The sequence below is a fragment of the Thunnus maccoyii genome, chromosome 17, assembly GCF_910596095.1.
Source record: "Thunnus maccoyii chromosome 17, fThuMac1.1, whole genome shotgun sequence".
In the NCBI taxonomy this organism is placed as follows: Eukaryota; Metazoa; Chordata; class Actinopteri; order Scombriformes; family Scombridae; genus Thunnus; species Thunnus maccoyii.
The window spans coordinates 16,877,030-16,894,516 of NC_056549.1; the positions used below are offsets into that span (position 1 = coordinate 16,877,030).

General features: G+C 39.9%; 1 protein-coding gene across 2 annotated transcripts; it reads right to left on the bottom strand.

Moving 5' to 3' along the window:
• Positions 1–388: 388 nt before the first annotated feature.
• cmtr1 (cap methyltransferase 1) lies at positions 389–13,036 on the bottom strand. Of its 2 annotated transcripts, XM_042391059.1 has the most exons (25): positions 12,836–13,036; positions 12,632–12,729; positions 11,369–11,473; positions 8,117–8,265; positions 7,781–7,939; positions 7,489–7,581; positions 7,321–7,392; positions 7,099–7,193; positions 6,744–6,816; positions 6,442–6,640; positions 6,227–6,345; positions 5,960–6,056; positions 5,663–5,795; positions 4,779–4,958; positions 4,632–4,688; positions 4,466–4,523; positions 4,290–4,358; positions 3,809–3,940; positions 3,349–3,474; positions 2,941–3,032; positions 2,737–2,805; positions 2,243–2,290; positions 2,023–2,135; positions 1,788–1,896; positions 389–1,623 (listed from the first exon to the last, which is right to left on the bottom strand). In XM_042391059.1, the coding sequence occupies exons 3-25, from the start codon at positions 11,466–11,468 to the stop codon at positions 1,488–1,490; spliced, it is 2,478 nt and encodes an 825-aa protein (XP_042246993.1). In that variant the 5' UTR covers positions 11,469–11,473; positions 12,632–12,729; positions 12,836–13,036; the 3' UTR covers positions 389–1,487. The 2 variants fall into 2 exon arrangements, with proteins under 2 accessions (XP_042246993.1, XP_042246994.1); XM_042391060.1 differs by lacking the exon at positions 12,632–12,729.
• Between the last annotated feature and the right edge of the window lie 4,451 nt (positions 13,037–17,487).

The window sequence follows — 17,487 nt, forward strand, 5'->3', positions numbered from 1 at the left end:
CCAACATCACTAAACCAGACTGGACCATATATATTTATACATCCATAGTAATATTTTATGTAGTGGTCCTTTAATTTGAGAACAAATGAGCGTTATCATCCAGGATGGATGATAAACTGAGCAGAGTGGGCAGTTGTACCACGACCCCTGACCTCCAGGGGCCACAAAAGCCCCAGATTCACTGTGTGTCAGTTGCTTTATATTGTTAATTTGTTTGGTAATTTTCACATCAATCGGGTATTGCTGTGTAATCCTTTGACTGTGTCTTGTAGAGGGGCTGTGTCTAAATCTAGTTTTAATACCTTTATTATTATTTTGATGTATCATCATCATCATCATCATCATCATCATCATCATCATCAATTAAATTTCACTGGGCAGTTGAGAGTAATTTCTGGGAAGCACATTTCCCATTTATTATTATTTACATCAGAGATTGATAGACAACTTTACAAGAAAAAATAACTAATTTGCAGTATTTAAGAAACACACAGTCCAGGCAATATGAGGCACAATAACAAAGAGGTGTCGGGGTAGAAACAACCTAAAACTTAACAGGACACCTTCAGAAATCTTTAACTGACACACTCACTCGATGACAGATCAGGTATGAAGAGGAAAAAGCTGCTACATCTGTAACTGATATGTGGAAATGATGTTAAGGATAAGCTACAAGATGATAAAAGTGTATTTGTTGTTGTTGTTTTTGGGAGGGTCCAGCTACAGATTTGCAGGAGCAGCAACAAGGAGCTTGTTGTTGTGAGAGACCAGGTAAATAGATCCTTGTTACAACAGCGATGACAGGAGGAGCAGTCGTGCTTAAAGCAGGCGTAGACTGAGGCGAACAGGACTGTGTTGACAGATATAGATGCATAGTTTAGCATTTTGTAGCTTTATCTAGCTTCATTCAGTTTGCAGATGCTTCTCTCTTGTCATCGCTAATGTGACATATATATACACACACACACACCCACACACACACAAGCATGGCATGTATGGAAACAGTAAAATTCGATCAACAGGGACATGCAATTCAATGTAGAGACAATGGCAGCAGCTTTTGTCTCCATATTGTCCTGTGAGACGACTTCTTTTCATTACAATTCATGGAGCCAAGGGCAGTGGAAAAGGCAGAAAGACAAAGTGGTTTGTCAAGTGTCTGTTGCTTATAAGGAGACCAGCTATCGCTGCTAGAAACAGCTCCAGTTACAACCTGGTTATCTTTACTCTTTAGAAACATAGTATGGAGGGTTTAGAGGGCTTTGAAATGGTTATAAAGCAGTTTATTAACTGATATTCACTGGACAATAAAAGCAGGGATTAAAAAAAAACTAAGTTTCAGCTTTTCATAACAAGCTGAAGTCTTTTTTATAATCCCTCAAATATCAAATAATGAACTGCATTATAACGATTTCTAAGGCTGTGTGTCCTCCATAAATTAGTGCATTCTGTGTACAGGTCGAAGCCGTAGCAGAGCTCCGAGCCTTTCATGGTTGGTAATTCTGGTGGATGAAGGACAGCACATCATCTTTGGACAGTTTCTCAGGGTCCATCCGTGTCTGAGAATCATGAACGATGACTCCTTCCACCCAGGCCCAGAATAGACGCTCTGAGTGGCAGACGCTGAGGACGAAGACGAAGAAAGGATACGACTCATTCATGAGATCATCAAGGTTACCATCATTTTCTAATGTACAAAAAAACAAAATCCCCATTATAGAACTGACAATTTCAGATACAAAATTCAATTGGATGGTTAAGAAATTCACAGAGAGGATGGTACATACTGGAAGGGGGACGCAGAGTTTGGTGGCATTTCATAGGTGGACTCCTTGGTTGTCTTATTATAGAAGAACTTCATCTTGGAGTTTTTACTGTACGCCATCGTCCACGGCTCTAAGGGATGCATTTAAAGTTGATTAAAAGTTGCAACAGCAAAGCAAAATTAATTTACCATTTTCTGACACTAAGCTGCAGCACACACACACACACACACACACACACACACACACACATACGAACCATTGACAGTCTTAATGATGTAGAGGCCTGTCGGAAGGAAGTGTCGGTCATCTCTGCCGGTGTAGGACAGACGCGGGACTCCTCCTGAACTCTTTGTTACCTTCATCTCTAGTCTGGATGAGCGAAAGACGAAAAAAAAATCAAACAGGAGAAAATCTTCAACATTTAGAAAATCCCTTCATGTAATAGTTCATGTTGACTATTAATCATCTCGTCATACCTGACAAAGATTTTCTCCATTTCCTCCAACCTGTAGACCTCCTTCACTCTGTTTGGGAAAAGACGGATGTTACATTAAAATACCATGACGATCGTTTTTAACAAGAGTTCCTTCACATTTTTGCTTGGATTTCTATTATTCTTTATCACAGATGCTATACCAGTATTTGTCAGTATCTAGAGTACTGTCAAGAAAATTGAACATGTAGGATTTACGTAATCAGAAAATGCATTACTTGGATTAAGACTAAATCTACCTGCAGCCAAGCTTCATGCTCAAATTCCACAACATTTCTAAACATTTTCTCATGTACCAGTCAAAAGTTTGGACACACTTTCTAATTCAAGTGGATTCGAAAGTGTGTCCAAACTTTTGACTGGTACTGTAGCTCATTTTACTCCTCATACTGTCCAATCCAGTGCTCCTGGTGAGAATAAGACCCCTGCACATAAATGACAAAGTGACGACTTGGTCAGATGAATTCACAGTAGTACCTGATGGGATTCATGTCTGGTCTGCTGGGTTTGGCCACTGCCTTCACAAACTTCTCAGCCATCTGGATCCTGGACACACAATTATAGTAAACAAATATAACACTTCCACTGCCTGAACTTATATGTGACATGTGTGATATTAGCAGTTTGGTGAGTATGACGATGGAAAGGTTTGGTGCAGGATTAGAGGTAACATTGTCCTACCGTTGGTTGAAGTGCTGATCTCTTACGTCTGTGCCATTTAGTATTAATGCATCCATGACGTGAACTGCGTTGATTCTACGCTGAGCTTTGCCCTGCGGACCAAACATGTAAAACCACAGATATAAGTGGCAAATACGAGGTCTGTTCAGGTGTATTGTAACAAAATGCAAGTTATTTTTAGCTCTAATTTTTAAAATCATGAAAAAAAGGATGTCTAGAACTTTAAAAACAGCCAAATCATGATACAACAAAAGTTCAACAAAGTTCTTGATGATCACATCTTATGACTAATAATGAGATTATCATTGAAGCAATAACAGAAACAGAGCCAGTGATAAAGAGTTTGAAATACTGGCTCCCATATTTCATCTATTTTAGCTCTTCAAATTCTCCACTCCCTCCTCTCACCTCGCCCTTCAGCTCTTGGACGATCTCCACGCTTAGAAGTGTATCTCTTGGCAGCTCTAGCTTGAAGTTCTCCAGTTTCCTCCAGCGCACAGGCATTTTCCCATCCCATGTGTATATCTGGGACTTCTATATAAGTCAGTGGATAATGGGGAGAACAGATATGACGATGAAATCGGTGTCAATAGCAGGTTAAAGTGCACAGAAACAGTAAAGCCTCTCTGGCAGTCAAGTTAGCCCCTCTAAGAGTAAACAGAACTCCCCATCAGCTCTGGATTTTTATCTTTTCCAGAAGAGATAAAAATGGTCTTGTACATAAAATATCCAAAATATCAGGAAAACCTTGAAAAAGATAAACTGTTTCTTATGGATGCAAAAAGAAGTTGATTGTGGGAGTAATGTGGCAAGACAAAAGACAAGTTCAAGACCTACATTTTGGTGCTTTGTGTTTTTTTCCACTCACCCCCAGCGCAAGAAGGAAGATCTGCTCTCCACCTCCCACAATGCACCTGTGGTCCAGGATGTGACGCAACTTATCGATTGTGCTTGAGTTGAGAGGTGTGAGCTTACACTGGAACGACTCCACATCTGAATTCTGAGGTGCAACACATGTAAGGCGAAACAGAAAGACAGACATAGACAAATGTAACATTTAAAACCAACCTACTAATAACAGCGTCTCCCATTACTAGAATTTATTTGGACAGTCCGCCTTAACACTCACAACTAAAGTGCTTCTTTTATTGATTGTTTACTTGTTTTAAAATCTGATTTTTTCAAACCACCACAACTAAATTCTCAACATCTAGGAAATACTGTTAAAACTTTAACACACAAGTGCACAAAGATGCTTTACTTTCATGATTAATTAATTAAGTGGGGAAAAAACTGACAGCACACATGTATCAGCGGGAGTTTCTTTAATCTCAGATTTATTAACTGACCTTAACCAGTTCGTAGAATTTTGACTTTGGGTCTGAGGAAGCAGGAGTGACTCTGGCTTTGTCTGGGACCTGGAAATAGACATATAATATATTTAGCAGTGGAACTACATAAACTATTTATATCATTATTATGTTTTCAATTATTTAACTGCATTACTTCTGTATCCCACACTCACCCCCCAGAGCTTGAGACACTCCTTCCTTATGTTGGCTTGTCGCGGCTCTGAAAGGGTCCTAAAGACACCAAGAGAGTCACACAGTCAGTTATATACATAAAGACAATCCCTGTACACTGGGGAATAGTGAAATAGTGGTTAATAGTGTGCAAGACAGGTTACTCACGGATCTACGACAAAAGCATGGATCTTAGCCAAAGCCTTGATCTGGACCGCACAGAGGCTGCAGTGAGAGTTAATGTAATCACCGTCAGTCACTGTTTTAAATGCGATAATCAAGGACTTTTTCTTTTTTAGCATAGTGTGTCTCTACCTCTCATTGGAGTTAACCATATACTGGTAGAAGTCGGTGTCTTCCTTGATGATGCTCATTGGGACCACTTCTGTAATGTCTCTGTCTGTGTTCCTCAGCTGGTTGAGTTTCAGGTTGATTCTGAACATATATTCCCTGACAGCGTCTGAACCGGGCTTTAAACCACGGCACACTATGTACCTGTGTGAGAAAACATTTACAGCTTCACTTATGCAAGAATGTTATATAATAATTCACTTTTCTTAGTCTAAATCATAAATTGGATTGTTAACAGGAAAGAGTGTCCAGCTTCATCTGATTGAGATGCAGCAGAGTCACTTTTTCTGCTCAAATATCACATCATAAATTCAGTTTTATGATGTTTTTCTGGAGGGAAAAACATGAAAAAAAAAATCTGAAGTAATGTCCAACATGGGATCTGATGATGTGTTGGAAACCGAGAGTCAAATGTGCCTCCATGTCATATCATGTGGTGATGTGTCTTACTGAGTTTTCCACTACTGTGTGTTGCTGCCACTTTGTTTCCCAATCAGCACTAAAATATTAAATTTAAAACCAATTACCACTGTAGGTGTGTTCATGATCTATCATCTGTTTTGTCAGCCTTGCTTTGTTTTTAATTGGCTGAATATTTTGGCAGATATTCATGCTTGAAAATGTATTTGGGGCTGATCAGCCACAAAAAAGCTGTTAATGTTAGAGAAGTAGGCAGATTACTTATGTTGCATTATACAGCTTGTAGGTATTATAGTCTAGTGAATCCAACAGAAGAGTGCAGCAATAATGTGACAACATTCAATAACAATTTAATAATGACCAACTTGCACTGAATAAATTACAAAATCCACACAGATTTTTTTTTACATATTCATATTCATTCTCACCTCTCAGAGTTGGCTGGCCTGCTGGTGACAGGTTTGAAGAGAGAGATCCTGTCAAAGCAGAGGTAGAGCAGGTAGACCAAACCCACACTGAAGGGGGTGAAGAGGTCAAAAGTCTTACAGACGAAATGGCCACCTGGAGAAGTCAAAGAGACACTATGATTTAGCCTAAACCTAAATATACCATACATGTATGCAAAAACTGATGAAAATACTGAATAATTCATTAGTTTGATAGAAACAGCAGGAGCTGGGGTTTCATATATTTCACAGGTATGCAGACTTCATGCACACACATACCTGTCCTGAGTGTAGAGAGGGCCGTGAGGAACTGACAGAGCAGCAGCTGTTTGCTCAGGATCTCCTGGATGTTCTCTTGTCCTTCCACAGAGAAACCCTGACAGTCACAGAAACAGCTGTCAAACCGAAAGTCTCCCAGAAAGCTAAAAAAATCACTTCAACCTGTCACTTCATTTCCTGTTTAATATGGAAATTTAGGATTTTTGCATGTTTTGAGGACGAGCAGTGAATACAAATATACTAAATGTGTGTGCCTAGTAGTCTCACCCCATCTGCCATGAGTAAGTGCAGCCCTCTTCTCTCTGTACTCTCCAGAATAAAGTTTCGGAAAGCGGTCACATTTTCTGGCCTAGTGATGTCACCGTCCCCATCCACCCCTCCTTCACCTGGGACACACAGAGGTTAAAATTTCACTCAATCATTCATCATCTGAAACATAACTTTTTTTTTTCTTCCTCGAGTGTGAGTTTTTGTGAACATACCATAGTATGGCTCAAACAGCTCACTCGGCGCTGCAAAGAAATCCTCCAGTTTGAAGTCACAAGGTCCTTTCAGTGTCATGCCAAAGCCCTTGGCATGCCAGCGTCTTTTCCACAGTATGTACTCTGAAAAGCCTCCAGGCCCTGCACACACGTCACCGAAGTACAGAAGCTCGCCCTCGCGGTCCTTCGTCAGAGATTTCTACATAATGAGAGACGGAGGAGACGTCGCCATCTGTTTATATGGGTCTGTGTGTCCTGGTCCAACGCAAGTTCAAAGCGGCAGTTTGCTTTGACCAACTCACCCCTTGTGAATCCCTTGGGTTGGTGAACATATTGTCGAAACAGTGGTCGATGTTGGCCATTTTCATAGCTGCTCTAAATACAGTGAACACATGATAGAAGTTGTCATTGTCATGGAAACGCTGGCAAGCAACAGACTAACTGCACACCTTGTAACTGAAGAAGAAAACCTGTTACTTCAATCTCTATTTCATATTTATTAATAGTAATGTGATATCGTTTTACTTTCACAGAATATCATGTACAAATGACATCTAACAACAATCCACTTCACTGTAACTCAACTTTTTTCAATATGCGCAGATTAAGTAAAATGAAAACCCACAATAATAAATTAGTAATTGTGTAAAGACTGACCTGTTGAGGAAGATTCCTCCTCTGATCGTCTCGTATGGGTTGGAACGTGTCCGTGCTCTCCTCATCTCCTCGCCCTCCAGGTTATCAAATACCGTCTGACCATCGACAGACAAAGTGGTTACACAACTCAGCGATATTACAGTCACGTAATTTAGGTCTATCCAGTGTAGAAGGTACAACAGAGCTTTGCACACAGTGAAGTGCTTCGTTACTACCACTCACCTTGCACCTCAGAACAGTGTGCAGGAGGTCTTCAGTGCAAAACTCTGTCTCATCCTCAATCTTAAGTTTTCTCTGTAAAAAGTCAAAAACAAGTATATACCATGTGTACGACGTGCAAGGGTGAACAATAAACACAGGATTTATCTATGTATCTAACTCTGTATTTACCGGTCCCAGTGTCATCCAGTCCCTCAGCTCATCTGCGTCTGGCATCTCTGTGGTGCATTCTGGGAACCACTCGACCTTCTCTATAGAACTGGGCTGTACGGATAAACAGTGAAAGAGATAGAAGAGAGGCAGACAAAGGGAGAGAACAATGGAGATGAGAAATACAAATCATAGAAAAACGTTATCATGATGGATACAGCAGAAAATAGTTTTAAGGAGTAATGAACATAATTTAAATTTCGATTATTGACACATAATTCAGAAGAAATGGTCGTTATTATACGCTGCATACCTCTGGTTCATCTCGCCAGTCGACATTGAGCTCCCCCTGGAAGCCCTGCAGTGTGAGGCCAAGACCCCTTCTCCCTCTCTGCGTCGAGGCCTCCACTATTTCCTTGCGTCCCTGGCCAAACTTCCCCAGACCCTCACCCTCACGGAAACCCATCTTGGCCTGAAAGTTTAAGAGGTAACAGAGAATAGAGGAGTTAAAAAAGGAAAAGTGAGACATTTTGTATTTCATTTGAACACTTTGCAAAAGAAACCTGTCTAAGATAAAAGTGTCGGCAATAAAAACTGAGACAGTCAACTGTTAAAGACCTTGTGTTCGTGAGGGTTTTGGATACATTACCATGAGCTTCTGTGACACACTGTTGTACATTGAGAACTTGGAGGTGTCTGAGGAGGCGTCTGTGTCTTGAGCATCAAAGGATATGGAGGGCATGGAGAATCCTGGTCTGTGATCTTCCTGGTCACTGAGGGAGTCATTTTGGCTCGAGTCTGTACAGGACAAAACCAACAGACACACATTGGTACCATTGATGTAGAAACAGGAACATCAACAAATAAAGAGATGGCACCATCTCGTGCTGGGTTGCAGCCTGTTGCAGTAGCTCCCATTGAGTCTTTTGATTTTTCATCACTTTATCTTCCTGTACGTGTGTGTGTTTTTTCAACTATTTTGTTTCAGTGACTGAGCAGCAATGGCTATTTTTTGTTTTGCAATTTTTCGCATGGTTGTACTGTTACTTTCTACACTATTTGTAACGGCGAGTCATGCAGAGAGAAGTGAAGGCATTGTTTACTAATGCAGCCAGCTGATCCATTGAGTAAACCAGTGCTACTGCTTAGAGAGGCCTGAAATCCCAGAGGAGCTGCAGAGGCGACGCTGGGGTTGCAGAGCTGGAACTTAGCGGAGAGAGAAGAAGAGGAAATATAAACCTTCCGTTCCAGCAATCATCATGGGGAATGCAATAAGATGGATGAGCTCAGCACGCTGATCAAGACCCAGAAGGAATACCTTGAGTACAGAATTTTGTGTTTCACGGAGACATGGCTGCACTCGCACTTCCTGGACCACACTGCAGCTGTATCTGGCTTCAGGACTCTTAAGGTGGACAGAGATGTTATAAGGAGCGGTAAGAGGAAGGGAGGAGGGATTGCACTCTATGTGAGTGAAAGGTGGTGCAAACCCGGACATGTTAATGTGAAGGAACATTTCTGTATTATGTTGTTATTACATTTTAATAAATTCTTTAAATTTGACCATATGGCCATAGTGTGGTACTTTTTTTTTTTCTAAAAGGCAGTTATATCACATTTGATATCATGTAGCCTTTAAAGAAGAATTAGAAAATTTAAATGACAGTTGTCAAGGCATAATAATTGAAAGTCAAATCGAATCGTGGATTTGGAGAATCATGACACTTCTACTCTTTTGTGTACGGAGTGATGTTGCACTCCTCTACCTCATCTGTGTTACTATCTTCAGTTAACTTGACTTGCTAACCTTTGCGAGGACAGTCCTTGGCCCAGTGAAACGTGGTCTGACAAACAGTGCACTTTGATCTGCGACTGTACCTGTCCAGTGGGGGTTTGTGCCAAGCAATGGAGTCTTCTGTTGATCCTTTTGGGGCCATAACTTGCCCCTCTGCTCCGTTATATATGCAGTTTCTTGGTTAGTTCCCATGCTGAAAACAGACGTTTTTCCTCCAAATATCCCCTTCAATGCTGATTTCATTAATGAAAAAGTCAGATCTGTACATGCTGTGAGAGCTAACTGTTGATCTTTCGTATCCAAGCATCCAGCATCCAGCAATTTGAAAGCTAACAGCATCGGGAAGATCCATCTTGTACTTCTGCATCCAAGAGTCAAAATCGACTATATAGTCCGTCACAGATACACTTCAGTCTTTCCTAATCCGGTCGAAGCTTGAGTAAACCTCATAGGCTCAGCCTTTTTCTTTCTTGAGAAACAAACTGTCATGTTTCACAAGTAAAGTGTTCATGTTCTCTTTATTCAAATCACCTACTGATATTTCCATCACCATTATGATTATTATTATTATTATTATACAGTTATTTGTCCAACTGGATATATTGCAACCAATACAAAAATATTAGTACCTGCAACTTAACAAAATCCTCGCCTGACCCTCTGCAGTTTGCATACCAACCTCATCTTGAAGTGGATGATGCCATCATCCACTTGCTGCAGCAAGCTCACTTGCATTTGGATGGAACATGTTGCACTATGAGAATCACATTCATTGATTTCTCCAGTGCATTCAACACCATCCAGCCATTGCTACTGAGGGAGTAGCTGCAAGCGATGAGGGTAGACACGTCCACCATCTCCTAGATTACCAACTACCTGATGACAGGGCAGTGCTCTGTCTGAAATTGTGGAGAGTAATACAGGAGCTCCACAGGGAATTGTGCTGTCTCCCTTCGTTTTCCCTCAGACTTCCAATACAACTCCAGGTTATGCTATTTGAAGAAGTTCTCTGATGACTCTGCAGTGGTTGGGTGAGTAAGTGATGGGCAGGAGGAGGAGTACAGAGCACTGGTGGATGAATTTGTGGAGTGGTTCGGAAGAAATCGTCTGCTTCTGATCTTGGCCAAGACATGGGAGATAGTGATCGATTTCAGAAAGAAGAGGACAGCTACACAGCTCCTGTATATTCTGGGAGAGGATGTCGACGTGGTGGAGGATTACAAATACCTGGGTGTCCACATCGACAACAGACTGAACTGGAAGACCAACATCGGGGCTGTATATAAGAAAGTGATGAGCAGACTCTATTTCCTGAGGAAGCTGAGATCCTTCAAGATGTGCAGGGAGATGTTGGAAATCTTCCAGCAGTCTGTTGTGTCCAGTGCACTGTACTTCGCTGTAGTCTGCTGAGGGAGCAGCACTGGAGCCGGCAACACCAACAGACTTAATAAAGTAATTAAGAAGGCCAGCTCCATAATTAGCTGCAAACCACACACCTTTGAAGTTGTAATGGAGAGGAGGACACTAAACAAACTGTTATCCATTATGGATAACACTTTCTCTAACACACTGGTTCAACTTTGCTGTAACAAGGACCAATACAGGAAATCTTTCCTGCCCAAAGCAATAACTCTCTACAACACCTCACCTCTGCCCAACAGAGAACTCTCAGCTTTACAGTTTCTGTCTCAACCAAACTCCAAACTCTTTTGCTTCTTCAATAACTTTGCTCATGGTGAATTTGCACATCTTTACACACTTTGCTCACTTGTCTAATGTATATAGTATGTTATCCTGTGTTTATATTTTATTATATGTATAGTGTATTCTAGTATGTTATTTACATTGGGTTTATGTTGTATACTTGTTGTATTTATTTCTGTATAGATATACATTTCTCTCTTCTAGTATTGATATCTATATATACTGTCCCATGCAATGCCTGAATAACTTGCTGCTGTAATAGAAGAATTTCCCAATCGATCAATCCATCCATCCATCCATCTAAACCTCAAGACATAAATTATGGCACAAAATTAGCTGACCTAAAATCTTGCAAGACATTGTTTAGCGTGGGAAAATAATTTAAATAAAAACATTATCTACCTTGTCTGGATAATCTTGACTCTTCATCTGAACTGCTGTCATCACGGCGCTTCTTGGCCCCCAGCAGGGCTGCCGACGATGCGTCGTTTCTTCTCTTCATTATGGCTGGAACAGAGCAGAGAGGACAGTAAGAATAAAATACTCTGTCAGATGGATCAGGTGCAACAGCTCAGATAAAACCCACAACTGTGACAGGAAATAAGCAACCATGGGTTAAGGTCATTTTAAATAGTAATTTTTAAACGTGATATTGAACAAAGCAGCAAGGTCAACAAAACAACAAATGCAGACTATTCCAGACAGCAGGTATGACAATGATGCAGATGTAGCCAAAAGCACTGCAGCATACTAACTGCTGAAGCTTAAACAATTAGTCAATTAACTGATTAGTGGGGTGATCGAAAATCAAATTTTACCAGAAAGGGAGAACTCTGCATACAGTAAACTGCATCACATTACACTGTACTGGTTATTTATACAGTAAAAATACCAAAACATTTGCTGCAGCCTCACAAATGTGAAGATTTGCTTATTTTTTAAATGTCATTATGAAATTAATACTGTTGTTTTTCTTTATCTGTACAATAGAGCAAGTAAGCAGTTTAAAGAAATCACTGTAGGCTGTTGAATTCTGACTTGACAAATTGCTTCACATTTTACATTATGAATGATTAATTATCTTTTAAAAATTGTTAATGATAACTAATAATGAACAAATGTTCTCAGCTTTAAATGTGGCCCAGGGGAAAATTACCAACACACACACATCTAAATGGAGGAAGTATACTCAACGTGTACAAACCGTGTGTATGAAAACAGGAAAACAAGAAAGACACTACAACAGTGCCATCAATATTACTCAGCTCTGATCTAAAAAATGTTCTTGAAGGTGGAAATAGTGCAAACATACTTTATTCTTTGCTGTTTCATAAGGGATTCAAGTTTGAAGAATTGCAGTAATTCACAACATTAACAAAATATGTATGCTTAGGTGTTAGGTGACAGTAGTGATTTCTGTAGTAGGAAAACACAACACAGCCATCAAAAATGACTTATTATCACTTGGTTATCTTGGACATTGAGCCTCAGTTTGTGCCTCTCATGTTTGAACATTATGTTCATGAGAAGTGCAGACTGGAGCTACTCGACATATGACATGGCTGTACTTTCACAACCCTCGATCCTCCACGTAACCACAACTTGACGATTATAAAGTTACAATCTCAAAACCTGAGAAAACCTGGTCTTAATATGAACCTTTACCTCTTGGTTATGTTGTAGTTAGCAGCAGTCAGACATTAAAATGAGGCAAAGTCGGTCCATACCACTCTCCAAAGATATATTTCTGCAGGATAACTCGGCTAAAGTAAACAGTTTAGTGTCAAGTGGGTGTTTTCTGTGAAACGAAACTGCGCAGCTATCAGCTACCAGCTTTAGCTGTTAGCTTAGCCAGCTAGTTTTTTTTACCAGCTCAGAAGGAAAACTTCACTCCTCTGTGGTGAGACAGCATCGAAAGGACGTTAACTCCATGTGAGCTTCAATATTTCCCAGTTAATTTTTTTGATTTCATGGAAACTTTGGCGGTAAATACGCAGTTTTTTGAAGTTTACATTAGCCCGCGTTGTAATTTACAGCGTCCAGGGGTCCTTCTGTATTGGACGGCACGTATTAATGATGCTCGTGACGTAAGAACTGTCTACAGAAGTGCCTGTGTGTTTTTTTTTTTATAAACAAATAATTTCAATTTATTTCACTTGTTTATTTCATTTATTTATTCTATTTATTTATTTGTTTTTAACCATTTTTTATGTAATTTAAAAGCATCTAGGCACGGGCATTGCAAACTAGCTTACGCTATAAATGCTGTAGGCTAGTATGGAGCATAAATTCATGCATTCATTCAAATAAAATAAAATAAGGTAAGATAAGATAAAATAAAATAAAATAAAATAAGATAAAAAAAAAACAAAATAAAATTAAATTAAATTTAATTAAAAAATGAAATAAAATCCATGCTTGGATTATTTTATAATTGTAACTTAAATTATAATGTATAAATGTATATATATAATCTCGATATAAATAATCTCTATATAAAAATCTATTTATACATATATATATATATATATATATATATATATATATATATATATATATATATATATATAAATCCAGGTGAGTATAGTATTAAAAAATCTGTTAAACAATCCTTGATAAGTACCACACTAAAGTAATTATGATAACTTCATACTATTGTCAACGCAGACACTTGAAGTCTTTGTTTTTAATGGAACAATCAAGGGGCTTGTATTTTCTTGTGCCCAAGAATAACATTAGCTTAGATTAATTTGGATAAGACTTGAATTTCATTGTCTTTTGTGCAATTAAGTGATTAGATTTTCTTTTAATCATTCTTGCACTTCTGTAAGATTGGGCTAATCAGCTCATGGCATGTGAGTTAAGGGATCCTGAGCTGTCCATTAAAACAATTACTGGCCTATTTCCAATGGTGCTTGGTACAATGGTTTGTGAAAATATTTGTCTATGCTTACTGTGAGAAATTGAAGCACTCAGGAACATGTCAGCATAACCTTTGTGGCTCTAGACTGTCTGCACCTTGAGTGAAAGTTATTTTTCCTCTACAGGCTTAATTTATAATCTTCATGGTGTATTTTCAATGTGTGAGTGCTGAACAAGGCAGTGACTGTAGGTTTATTAGGTTTCCAGGAAATGTTGTTCTTTTCGTGATGCGGCTTTAGTCAAACCTGTCAGTGCGTCGCATGCCTTCTTTGATGAGTCTGTGAAATCCTTCTTAGAAGAAACAGTGTCAGTTCCCCGTTTCCGTGACACCCAAGAGATAACCCAAGGAAGCAGCCAAGCTCTGCTTCCTGACAATAATTCTTACAATACCCTGCAATACAAAAACAAACAACTTTATTAATCCCACAATTATTAGACAAATTTCCAATTATTGTATTGCACTTTTACAATCTGCATTAGAGGGCAGGATTGGTTTGAACAGGATGCTGGAGAGGCTATGTGTTTTCAATTAGAACACAAAGTCTTACAGCTTGTGTTCACAGAGTGTGTTTCTGGCTTCACCCTTTCATAAAGTACATTTGACTTACTTGCAGCACTTGCAGATATTGTACACAGTAGTTATGCTACGGTGTAGTAGTTATATCATGTGTTATTTGTATTGTATCTTCTGGTTAGACAAACAATAAATCAAGTAGTGCAGAGTTTTAAAAAAAATACAAACACAAGATCAGGTTAATTGAATGCACATACATAAAAATGTGTGTGTTAATGTGTTTCTGTGTCCAGCCATGTCAGAGGGACTTCTCTGGGAGGTTTTCCTGCCTTTCAACCAGTCCATGCTGGGAGAGACTTCAGCACACTCATGAACCTGAACAGGTAAAGGTATAGAAAACGGATGGATGAACCATAACTGATATAAGATATGAGAATATATATTTTTGCTTCTCTTATGCCTATAGACACCTGTGCCAGAACCCTCTGTACCATTGATACAATGCAGTTTGCCTTTTAATTGTCCCTAATTGTCAGCCTGACTCTCTGTGACCTCGACAGACGTCATTACACTGTTTCTTTGTCATCCGTTGATGGGGTTATGTGTTTATTTCCCACATAATTGGTGGCCAGTGAACTTAGAACATCTCTCACAGGTATATTAATCCACCACAACTCCAGTGGCTCTGCTAATCCTCGGCTGACACAAATGGCACCTACACACGAACACAGGCCAACACCACGTGACCAGCTTATGCAATGAAGCCACGGCTTTATATACTTCCTATAGGGACTGGACTGTCTCTAGGGAGATCATCAAAGTGCAGGTGTGTGTCTGAGTATCTGAGTGAGGGAGTGACAAGTTTGTGTGTGTGTGTGTGTGTCTTTGGACACAGGAGAGATCTGCTGCTGCTGCTACATTCATTCTAGTGGAGGAGACCGAGGCCAGAGAGACACGGAGGGCGAGAAAGCAAAGGGACTCACGGCGATAAAGTTGCCTAGCAGAAAGTCCTGAGGGCTGGTTGCAGAGGAGGTTTTTGTGGTCTCAGCTGTGAAGCACTGGAGAAAACAACAATGTTTTTTCGCATCCCTCGACTGACCCCTGGATATATTAGATACCTCCAGGTGCGTAAGATGCTTTAGGGTGATTTTCTTCTTTAGATAGATTAATGATTAGTTTTAGACATCAAGGGACATCTGCAGTGGTGCAACAGTGGAGCAAATTCCATTAGAGCCTCTAATAACAAACAACTGTTGAGATCTACAGCCCATGCCCTTTTTCCCCCTGTTTATACTGTTTCAGTGAACAGTTGGTGTTTTATTACTGTAAAACAGAACCTCAAGGGGTAGATTTTACATATTATGCCTTTGGATGTGTTAAATGTATGAGTTAAACCTTCTTATGCATACCCAAAGAAAATGTCAACTTAAGCAGATATTAGATTTGCCTTGAATTGTATCATTTTTCTGCTCTGAAAGCTCATTGCGAACCAATGCCATTGACTCAGCACTGGGCACAAAGTGCCCATTTGTGTGTGTTTGTGTCATGTCAGGATTTAGAATAGAGGATTACAGCAGCCTGTTTTTGAATGGATTTGAATCAGAGATGCCTTAGCTCCCCAGGGTCAGGTAAATGCCCTCTAATTGGATCTCCAGAGGAATAGCACGAGATCCATGTTCCCAGTCATCCTGGTGGGTATTTCAGAAGCCTGCAGCTGCATTTAGACACCTATGGCTTGTGTTTGTTATTTAAAAATGGGCAGCGTCAATCCTCATTATTTGTGTCTCAGCTCATCAGTGTTCACGTTAGATAATACTTACTGGTACATATAATAGGTCAGGATCTATGTCATTTGTATAAACAAAACTCAAATGGTAAAACCTTTTGTGCGCTTTTATGAGTCACAAATGAACATTTTGTTGTTTTCTGTGAACTGTCAACGTTTCATGAGCTGCGAAAAACAGCCCTGTTTACAGCTTTGTGGCAATGCATTTTTCAGATAATCCATTGGGGTTTTTTTTTATTTAGCCTTAGAAGTATGAGAGGTTTGTCAGTACAATTATTCCTTCGGTTTATCTGAAAAATTCAAAGTCACCAAATTTGGAGACACATGGGTTTCATTGTTCAGCAAGTAACAAACAATGACAGTGATTATCTAAGAGAATAACTAAATATATATGGGACTTTAAGACATGTCTTGGACTGGCTCAAAATTTTGAGATGTCCATTCTCTACAAACCTGCAGAGGACTGACACAAGAAATAACTGTATGGGTTGGTGAATACATACTGAAACTTATGAAAATGGAGATTCTATTGCAGCTCTTCCCTTATGGTACGACCATCGCTGCAATGAGACAGGTGTGTGATTAGGATCACCTCTTTAAGGACTCTACCATGGCCAGAGCCAGGAGGAACATTGCTGACACACTGTCATGGTCATCATTGTCCCTGGTGATGATTGTGCCTGGTGGTGGTGGTAGTGGTAGTTGTCGCAGCTACGAGGGTTGTGACCCCTGCTCTCTCTTTCAGACTCAGGCAGCCCAGACTGTGCTGCAGAGCCGGGAGGGCCCTGTGATGCAACGCATGGCCATCCTGATGGGTCTCATGGGCGTCGGCATGTCCGGCTACAGCTCCCGTCAACTCACCATGCACTACAAACCATCGAGTCACCTCTTTAGATGAGATGGACGGAGGACGTGGAGCACATGCACACACACAAACACACACACACACACACACACACACACACACACACACATTGAACAACAACATCAAAAAACGAACAAAATTGAGAGAAGCAATGCTACCAGGTTCTTTGTTTCTGTTGTTTTTCTCTGTGCATCCCAATCATTAATCCCTTCTGTGTGGTTCAAGTTTAATCTCACCCTTGTTCTGGATTTCATTATGATTTTGTTGTGTTTGAGTTAAGATTGTTGCCTTAAGGCTCTGCTTGTGCAGTAAAAGTAGTCTCCCCATTTTAAAACCACCTCTCCTTTTAAGCACATCACAGGTTTTTTCCCTCCACTGGATTGAGTGTGACTGACAAGCAGAGAAACAGAAAGGCAGCTTTTGATGTTTCTGCT

Coding starts and splice junctions, on each gene's coding strand:
- cmtr1 (XM_042391060.1), bottom strand. CDS start 11,468: ATGAAGAGAAGAAACGACGCATCGTCGGCAGCCCTGCTGGGGGCCAAG. Junction 7,582..7,780: donor ACTGGCGAGATGAACCAGAG/GTATGCAGCGTA, acceptor TTATCCGTACAG/CCCAGTTCTATAGAGAAGGT. Junction 4,959..5,662: donor AGGCCAGCCAACTCTGAGAG/GTGAGAATGAAT, acceptor TTTCTCACACAG/GTACATAGTGTGCCGTGGTT.